This window comes from Macaca mulatta, chromosome 1 (assembly GCF_049350105.2).
Source record: "Macaca mulatta isolate MMU2019108-1 chromosome 1, T2T-MMU8v2.0, whole genome shotgun sequence".
Taxonomy (NCBI): Eukaryota; Metazoa; Chordata; class Mammalia; order Primates; family Cercopithecidae; genus Macaca; species Macaca mulatta.
Genome location: NC_133406.1, coordinates 36,258,379 through 36,268,911, shown reverse-complemented (window position 1 = coordinate 36,268,911; position 10,533 = coordinate 36,258,379). Strand labels below are relative to the sequence as shown.

Sequence of the window (10,533 nt, the reverse complement as noted above, 5' to 3'; positions counted from 1 at the left end):
AAACACAAAAATTAGCCAGGTGTGGCACGTGCCTGTAATCCCAGCTACTCGGGAGGCTGAGGCAGGAGAATTGCTTGCAGTGGGCTGAGATTACGCCTCTGCACTCAAGCCTGGGGGATACAGTGAGACTCCTTCTCAAAAAAACAAGACAAAACAAAACAATATCCAAGTTTTTGGATATGAAATTACATTGATACATTATCTTCACTTGCAAATCTAACAGAGCCATGCCAGCTCTTACATCAGGCAAGTAAGCGGCTGGACTACAAATAAAAAGAAACTCTTCTTAGAGACATAGTATGAACTTCAGCCTAAAGACAGTCTTGCGAAAGACCAGATTAGCTCATTTGTGTGATAGGCAGGGTCCAAGAGCTATCTACTTTGCAGGTCATCTAGGAATAAAGATGGGTTTGCCTTATCTTTGGCAAGATTGAACAACCTTCCCTTAGAGCTGGTTTATAGAAGGATTCTTTTTTAAATTTTTCTGTCTTTTTTTTTTTTTAAGACAGGGTCCCACTATGTCACCCAGGTTGGAGTGCAGTGGCACGATCTTAGCTCACTGTAACCTCGAACTCCTGGGCTCAAGCAATCCTCCTACCTTAGCCTCCTGAGTAGCTGGGACTACAGGAGCATGCCACCATGCCCAGCTAATTTTTGTATTTTCTTTGTAGAGATGGGGTCTCACTATGTTGCCCAGGCTGGTCTCAAACTCCTGGCCTCAAGTGATTCTCCCACCTTGGCCTCCCTAAGCACTGGGATTACAGGTGTGAGCCACTATGTCTAGTCAAGAAAGGTTTTTTATATTGTTACTGTTAATAAGTTAATGAATTTTATCCTACAATAGATTTAGACTCTATTCTGGACTAAATGGGAGGCCATGATTGCCTAGAACACTTGACCTCTCTGAAGCAGATTTTAAAAGTTTGAGATTTTGGAAAATGCCAAAATTAGATAGCAACTTGAAATTTGGTAGACACCTACAAATACACTATCTCTGGGCTTCATGCCTGGTAGTATAAAGATCAATTTTCATTCTGTTGTTTATTTAACTCTGAGTCATGATAGGAGAGTGCTATTCTCTTAGCATTGTATTTTTTAGGGCTCCTGCTGGTAATATAAGAAGAATAAACCTTCTGCAATCATAAAAACATTTCAAATAACTTATAAATCTGTCCTAAAATAATATGGTTTACATGTATTTAACTTAATCTTTGTAGTAAGTTAAAGATTATACCCTAACAAGTTTTTAGTCTTTTTATTCTAGTGTCTGTGAAAGATAACCAAGTAAGAAAAGAATGATTCCACTTACAATGCTATGACCTTGCCCTGAAAAAAAGGCCATCTTATCTTAAACTAGCTCACTTTTCAGTTTTTTTTTTTCTTCTTGACACAGAGTTTTGCTCTTGTTGCACAGGCTGAAGTGCAATGGCACGATCTTGGCTCACTGCAACCTCCGCCTCCCGGGTTCAAGCTATTCTCCTGCCTCAGCCTCCCCAGTAGCTGGGATTACAGGTGTTTGCCACCACACCCAGCTAATTTTTGTATTTTCAGTAGAGATGGCATTTCACCATGTTGGCCAGGCTAGTCTCGAACTCCTGACCTCAGGTGATCCGCCTGCCTTGGCCTTCCAAAGTGCTGGGATTAGAGGCATGAGTCACCATGCCCAGCCACTTTTTAGTTTTATCAGTGGAGTTAACTGGTATCAAATTATAATTCCATACATAATTATAGGAAAGACTGATGAACTCAAAATTTTAACCTAAACACAGATACCCCAAATTTTAATGTAATCCATCATGCTTTCTTTGAGCTGTGAATGAAATGCATATCTTTATAGCAAGTCAATTTAATCTCCTTTGTCTCAGTTTTTTCACCCGTAAAATACAAATAATATCATTTACTTTATAAAACTGCTGTTACGTATTAATCTATATAAAGTACAGTGTCAGCTATATAGGCCTAAGTGTTGAATAAATGTTACTGAAATTATTATTTTCCTGCCAAAGCTTGCTTAAAAAAATTACAAAACTGAAATATTCAGAGTTGGAAACACCACTGGCAAAACTGTTGTTAGGGGGGAATCTGATTCCATTTACAATTAGCATGCAGATCTGTATAGCTGCTATTCTTATTTTTTTAGAAAGACAAGGCACTTAAAGAAAACACTATGAACATGGGGATGAAATTAACACAACCCCACCCCCAGCTCTTTTATTTCAGAAGTCTTTGGTCTAAAGTAAACTTCAGAAAACATATCAACAAAGAACTTAGAAGAATTTTAAATATATAAAAGAGTGAGGGTACAAAAATATATATAAATGAAGTAATGGAAAATGGGGATGTAATTCTGGCTACAGAAAAGGGGCTAGCTGCCATGTGGTCAGAGCTTATTCTCAAATCCAAAAGAAATTCAGTGAAGATGCTTTACTGCTGTTTCAGCATACAATATATAACAACATATAATTAAAAGAATAGGGTAATCTATAATGTATGTTACTGACAAATCAAATTAAAGAAAGAAAAATGGAATAAAACTTAAAAAATTAAAAGCCAATGACATTTTTTGATCATTAGGCATTTTTGAGATCAGTGTCAAAGCCTCACATATTGAAGAAAAATTATATCAAAGGAGAGGAAAAATCTCCTTTTAATTCCTACAGATGAGCAAAAAGACTTGGACTTTGTTGAAATGATCTGAATAGAAATATGAATTAAAAACTCTTATTTTTGAAAATATTTTTACATGAGTTAGAAATTTCTAAAACTAAATAACTATATTCTACTGAATATTTAACAATTCAATCTATGCAAAAACGACTGAAAACCAAATCGGTAAGATTCTTATCATGTTAGATACGCTTTAAAAATGTCATTAACTATGATGAGGACACTACTAAGAACGTAAGGCACAAGGCAATGATATGCATCTCTACCAGGATATAGAAAAGAGGAGAGATCATTCATGAGGTAATGATATCCTGGACCTTTGTTATTACAGAGGTATTAAGTTCTATAAAGGCAGGGACAAAGCCCATTGTAATCTCCTGCTATATATTTAGCAACAAGCACAGTGCTAAGTAAATACTAGGTGCCAGCTGAGGCACCAAAAACAAAACAAAATAACAACAACAAAAAAAATCAGGGGTGGGTAAGGAGTTGAGTTGATCCATGCAAATACGCCACACAAATACATTTATTGTTTAAACAGAAATTAAATCAAAATTACTGAAACAATGGGAAGAGCCAGAAAGGGATAATTAGTTGAACCAAGAAACATTTATTATATGACTACTTTTGTTCTAGATGCTATAAGGATAAACCCTTAAACCAAGACAAATAGGGGCTTACATTCTGTTGAGGAGGAGACAGATTAATGAAAATATCATAAATAGGGTGCTTTGCAGAGAGCAGTAGGCTAGGAACACTATATTACAGAGGGTTATAAGAACAGCATTTCTCTTCTAACAAAAAAGTCCTATTATGAAAACCTGACATATTAAATTAAAAATTAAATGGGGAAGGGGAAGGGGAAATCTCTCTCCAATAGGAAAACCGAGTCATATCTAGATCCATCAAAAGAGTATATTCTACAGAGGGCTAGAGATTTTACAAAAACTTTTCTGTTACATTCTGCTTCTACTTAATAGGAAACAGTATAGAGTACTGCAACAATTTACTGATTTCCATGGTTCAAAAAATACGTTTTTTTTTTTTTTTTTGAGATGGAGTCTTGCTCTGTCACCCAAGCTGGAGTGCCACGGTGCGATCTCGGCTCAATGCAGCCTCCACCTCCTGGGTTCAAGCAATTCTCCTGCTTCAGCCTCCTGAGTAGCTGGGAGTACAGGCATGTGCCACCACACCCAGCTAATTTTTTGCATTTTTTAGTAGAGACATGGTTTTGCCATGTTGGCCAGGCTGGTCTTGAACTCCTGACCTCAGGTGATCCACCCGCCTCAGCCTCCCAAAGTGCTGGGATTACAGGCATAAACCACCGCAACTAGCCAAAATATGCTTTCTTGGTCGAGCTACTACATCTTTGTAGTACATAAAGTAGAAATGTGGCTTAGAAAAGGAACATTAAAGAATATTTATCATGTTTCATACAACTAAATTATTTTTTTCACAATCTTCTAGTTTTCTCTCATCAGCAAAATAAAACTCCCCATGCCAAATTCTTCAACAAGCCCCTTAAGACTGTTCTCCAACGACAAGAACAAATAAGGGTTGTTAATGACTTTCAGATTTAAAAGCAATAATTCTCCTATAAAGCAATTTTTTCCTTGAGATTTGCCAACTATTCCTCTCTAGACACATTATATCCTTATTCTAAGAATTTTTCACGATATTGTCCAAGCTGACTAATTTTTCCCTTGAATGCAAACCAACAGAAGAGACAATTTTTTAAGGGATGATGTGTTGAGAGCCAAGAAAACATTTCTACTTCTTATAATTTAATCCACATTGAACTACAGATAAATTTGGTGGTATCAAAATAAGAGTTCTGTCAGCATATAGGCCTCTACCCCCTTTTATAAGCTTCACAAAAATTGGTAGCTTTTGGTTCTCATTTTTAGGGGAGAAAAAACTATTAGTTTGGACCATATCCCTCATGTTAAGAAATCATTAGCTGTTACCTTTTTTCTATGCACTTTCATTCTTTCATTGATATATTCTTTCCATAAGAACCTCTGCAGACATAATGAATAAAGCATAGCATTATGCAAACTCTGTATACTTGAAGAGGAATAGTTAAATGAAGCTACCAATATGCATAATGAGTATTATCTTTTAATTGTCTTTAGGGCAACTTCTAACCTATCAAATGCACAGCATTTATAAATGCTGAAGTTTTTGTCAACTGTACTAAGCCTAGCTTCACACAAATAGAAAAGGATTCTGAAATCAAGACAAATTAAATTTAAAAATTACAAGCAAATTAATTTTAAATTAGAAAACAATATAAAAAAGTAAATATTAACAAGATATAAACTACTGTTAAATCTTCATTCTTCAGTATACTTCAGTACTGAAGATAAGCAATAAAAAAACCCGTATGTAGATGATGTAAATCAAGCAGTAAAAAAGTTGTAAAACAGATTTGTGTCACATTTTCTTAGGAAAACTATGTATATTTTAATAGATTAAATACATTTAATCTCAAGGTTTGCTATAAGGCAAAGCGGTCATTACATTAAAAGGATGATTTTCATACCGGAAACGAACTGAATCATAAAAACTCATCTGATAAATGTTTCATTTTCCATTCCCATGTCTACCAAATATTTATGCCAAGGAGTCCCCAATAATCTCACAATCAAGATGCTTCTGCACATACCCAGATAGGGATGAACTATATGAAGAATACCAATATCTAAAATTATGCACATTCTATAGTGTATGTTCTCTTTTAATGTCTTAATTTCCTTCCGTTTTTTTTCCCTTTTGATTTCTAATTCTTGGATAACCCTCAGACACATGCATTTTACTAGTGAATATGAGAAGCAGAGGAGGAGGAAGGAGAAATGCATTAAAACACCAGGCTGTAGTGTGGTACCGCAGTGTTAATAATACTACACTCACTTGTCACTGGTAGAGTAAGCTATAAGAAATAAGATGGGGATCAAGTTTGGGGGAAGGAGGAGAGATGATGAATTCCCTTCTGCACATGTTGAATGGAAGATACCTGTAGATTTTTCTCACTTAGTATCTAAAAATGTTAGAAGGCCCCAGGGATTAAGTAGATAGCTAAGATACAAAGATAGATATAAAATATACAATGATATACAAAGTTAGACAGATTTAGTCTAGATTTGGAAGATCAGGGAATATATATAAAACACCTGATGAGATCACTCCGATTGTATAGAGTAAGAAAAGAAGTGGACTGGCTGAGCCCAGTGGCTCACACCTGTAATTCCAGCACTTTGGGAGGCTGAAGTGGGAAGACTGCTTGAGGCCAGGAGTTTGAGATCAGCCTGGGCAACATGGCGAGACCCCATGTCGACAAAAAATTTTTTTAAATTAGCCGTGCTTGGTGGTACACACCTGTAGTCTCAGCGACTCCAGAGGCTGAGGTGGGAGGATTGCTTGAGCCCAGGAGTTTGAAGCTGCAGTGAGCTGACTGTGCCACTGCACTCCAGCCTGGATGACAGAGTCTCCAAAAAACAAAAACAAAAACAAAAAGAAAGAAAAGTGGACTGACACCTCTCAAGAATACATTTAAGAGATGAAGCTAGAGTAAGAGCAGCCAATAAAACAAAAGCCAGAAACGCAGAAGGGAAGCCAAGAAAGACTGGTGCTACTTGGGGAGAATTTCAAGGAGAAATAACTGACACCAAGTCTCACACAATTAAGATGGGGCTTGAGAAACACCTATTAAATGTTTCAACCAGGAAGTCACTGGTGACAGGAAAATTTCTAGAGAGTAAAGATGGAGAAAAAGGAGACAAGAAGAATAGGATACTTTTAAATTAGCTTAATTATAAAGTGAAGCAGAACTACATGGCAAGAGTGAAACATAAGATCCTGCATCATGAGAACATATAAAATGAAAGAGAACTGAAAAAAGAAGGAGTCATTGGAGATGACAGGAAAAATCGAAGATACAGGAAAAACAATGCTTGTAATATTTTCTCCAGATTAACATCTGTACCTCAACATTTTCCTCATTTGCTTTAACCCACAGGTATGATTACTTTTTGTTTCAGGTACCAGGGCTGAGAAAGAAGAGGTATATTCTCCAATAGAAAACCTTTCCTGATTCCACTGAACTCCAACTTGGCTAGTGCTTTCTTCCCCAACTTTCTGTGTGTGTGTGCATGAGAGTGCCTGAGTGTACCTAAGCACATATACAGATGCACACAGCTTCAATCCTGTACTGATGTCTCCACTGTGGAAAAATGTCAAGAAGGTCCAAGAGTACAAGAAGTTCCCCAACTAGAAATGACAGCATAAGGATTCCTATTATTTTATTTTCTCATTTTGAAAGGAAAATAATCTTAATTCTTTTCCAGAAGATATGAATTATGAAATTTAGTTCGAGAAAAACATATTTCAATGAGAAAAGGAAAGCAATCATAAAATTGGTAAATTTTAAAATGAGAGCTCAGCAGGTATAATTGGAGCTCTCTAGGTTAAGACTTCAGAATGCAGACCTGTCAGTAACTAGGTCTTAGGACTATGAGCCAGGTCTTCCATCTTTCTGGATCTTGGTTTTCTCGATATTAAAATAAGTTAATTAGAAGACATCACTACAGCTGGGTGTGATCACTCATGCCTATAATCCTGGCACTTTGGGAGGCTGAGGTGGGCGGATCACTTGAGGTCAGGGAATCAAGACTAGACTGGCCAACATAGCAAAACCCCCTCTCTACTAAAAATACAAAAATTAGCTGGGTGTGGTGGTGCACGCCTGTAATCCCAGTTACATGGGAGGCTGAGGCAGCAGAATCACTTGAACCCAGGAGGTGGAGGTGGCAGTAAGCTGAGACCGTGCCACTGCAATCCAGCCTGGACAACAAGAGTGAGACTGGGTCGCAAAAAAAAAAAAAAAAAAAAAAAAGAAAGAAGATACCACAATGCTCTCATCCAGCCTTAAGAAGAACATGATTCTAGTCCTATGCATGCTATTTCTTTTTTTTGTTTGTTTTCTGAGACAGAGTCTTGCTCTGTCGCCCAGGCTGGAGTGCAGTGGCACGATCTCGGCTCACCACAAGCTCCGCCTCCTGGGTTCACGCCATTCTCCTGCTTCAGCCTCCCAAGTAGCTGGGACTACAGGTGCCTGCCACCACGTCTGGCTAATTTTTTTTGTATTTTTAGTAGAGACGGGGTTTCACCATGGTCTCGATCTCCTGACCTGGTGATCCACCTGCCTTGGCCTCCCAAAGTGCTGGGATCACAGGCGTGAGCCACCGCGACCGGCCTATGCATGCTATTTCTAGGTAGAGAACAAGGCTCAAAGAAGAAAATTCGATGACTTGAAAAATTAGGACTGTAGAGTCACTGTGGAATTGAGGATTGCCAATTCTCAGTCTAAATATTCTTCACACTATAAAAAGTATACATTCTTCTGAATTGTGAAGGCATTATTTTTGAAAATATTCCCTATTCCTTCTCTCCTTGAATTATATTTGCAAGCATGGGCACAGCCAAGGCTATGGTAAAACACAGAGCACCACACTAGGTGTGGTGGCTCATGCCTATAATCCCAGCACTTTGGGAGGCTGAGACGGGCGAATCACTTGAGGCCAGGAGTTCAAGACCAGCCTGGCCAACATGGCAAAACCCCATCTCTATTAGAAATACAAAAATTAGCTGGGTGTGGTGGTGCACGCCTGTAATCCCAGTTACTTGGGAGGCTGAAGCAGGAGAATCACTTGAACGTGGAAGGCAGAGGCTGCAGTGAACAGAGATCGCACGTCTGTGCTCCAGCCTGGGAAACAGAGCGAGACTGTCTCAAAAAACAAACAAAACAAAACAAAGAATGACAGCAACAACACAAAAATGTAAAGCGCATACAGAATGTCTTTCTCCTAATAGTCAGCTTAGAGCCTCTCTGATAAGAGTCATGCTTACTATGGTCCTAAGTTATTTACCAAAGAAACAGGATAAAATATTCTGGGATGCAGTGGCCATTAACTCTACTGTGCTTAGGGGTATTCTGCCTTCAACACAAGGTACACAATAGGTCCCCATTCTCTGCAATCCTAGTGTGTCCCACAATATTCTAAAGAGTTAAACTCTTCTCTGGGAAAGTAAGGTTGACGTTCTATAGTAGCTAAATGGGCATGTATCAACTGCCTTTGTCTCTTCTTTGTCTTCTAGTCACTGAGACTGTAAAGACTTCAAGGTGACACTGTAATCACTCTCAGAAATAGCTATCTTGAAATTCAGTGTAATTTCATAAAACACAAAATCTGGGGGAGGACCAGAAAACACCAAATCTTCATCATTTGATTACTCTCTACATAGGATCAAATCATTTCATTTTAATATATACTAGGTATGTATCATATATTTTCCTTATGCCTGATTTACGTATCTATTTAAAAGAACAATTTATTTGGGTCTTCTTTTCATTCAAACACCTAACAAAGCATTATACCTATTTCGTTAAAAATAATCTTACAATGTTATTGGTTAAATACTTCTTGAACTTATAAGCTGTCAGATATATAATAAAGAGATAAATTCTTAATTAGACGAGATGCGAAATACAGAACTGTCTCAGCACGAAGCTAAATTGCGACAGCGAATCAACTCATTTCATTCTGGTAAACAATACCAATATGCATTGAGCCTACTTCAGAATTCACACTAAAATATCTCCTCACTATATATAAGGACTTTGATCAATTTCCTTAATGTATTAAACATCATTACAAACTATTATATTCTTTAAAAGCATTACTAAAACAGTTAAAAAATATTGTTTTACTATATGGTCCTACTCTAAGAAAACATAATAGACTATGAAAAACCTTTAGGGCAAAAGACTAATATGAAAATACATTCCAGGTAACAGGGTAACAACTATCTTTAGTCAAATTTTTTCAGCTTACCAAAGGATACAAACATTTAAAAAATACCTTGAATTTCACATAAATTACTGATTAAGGAAGAGGAACAACTAGAAACAAAAAACACAGTGACATAACTCACCTAAATAGGGAATGCAAGGTGTCATCTTTAAGCTACTTATATAGTCTCTGAGTCTTTTGTAGTTATCTTCTTTACTCATTACATATTCTAATTTTTCAAAGGTAGTTTTGTCTTTTCGACTTAATAACTAAAAAACAAACAGAAAAACCTAAGTTATTTACAAATCTCATTTTGTTGTAGCAAAGACCTGAACTGAAGTTGCATTTACTGTGAATATGGATTTTAATTTCAAAGTTATATCTTCTTTAATTATATCTTTGTAGTATATAAATAAAACAAAATCAGATTCGTCTATTAATCCAAATTCATTATTCGTATGTTCATAAAATTAAGTAAAAAATTATAACATTTTCATGTTTACTATTTTAAAGTAATCAATTTTTATTAATCACCTTCCTAATTTTAGAAAATTATGCATTCATATTTAGCTCAAATGTCCAAGTATTTTAATGAACTGTCCCTTGCCACCTCAAAGATAAAGATCATTCTTGCATAATCATTAAGAAATAAACACCAAATTTTGTGATTAACCCTTTTTCTTGATAAATCTAGTCATGGCTAGTTCTAATAACTTTAAAATCCTGTAATTCCTTACATTTTTTGATTTCTGACATTTTCTTCTCTTTGATCAGTGCTATATAACATACAGCATAACTAAAAGATACTGTTATAAGACACTTGAGAGGTAGATTTGTAGTAAGTGCCCTATGAGATCAATGTAAATAATCAAGGGGAGTTAAAAAAAAAAAGCAGTCAGTCACTCACAATGGTGTTCACTAAAAGGTTCAGGAAATAGTTTTTCAAATCATTCCAAAGACTGAAAAAATTATTTTTTTTATTTAAACATATGAAGTTTCCATTTCATTACTAAAT

General features: G+C 36.4%; 1 protein-coding gene across 3 annotated transcripts in view; it reads right to left on the bottom strand.

Annotated features, from left to right (window-relative positions):
• RALGPS2 (Ral GEF with PH domain and SH3 binding motif 2) overlaps positions 1 to 10,533 on the bottom strand; it is a 201,141-nt gene that overhangs the window by 71,758 nt on the left and 118,850 nt on the right. For all 3 annotated transcript variants that reach the window (XM_078000792.1, XM_015122899.3, XM_015122913.3), the window contains exon 8: positions 9,661 to 9,787. In XM_078000792.1, the coding sequence (XP_077856918.1) occupies positions 9,661 to 9,787 (127 nt within the window). The remainder of the gene's footprint in view (positions 1 to 9,660; positions 9,788 to 10,533) is intronic.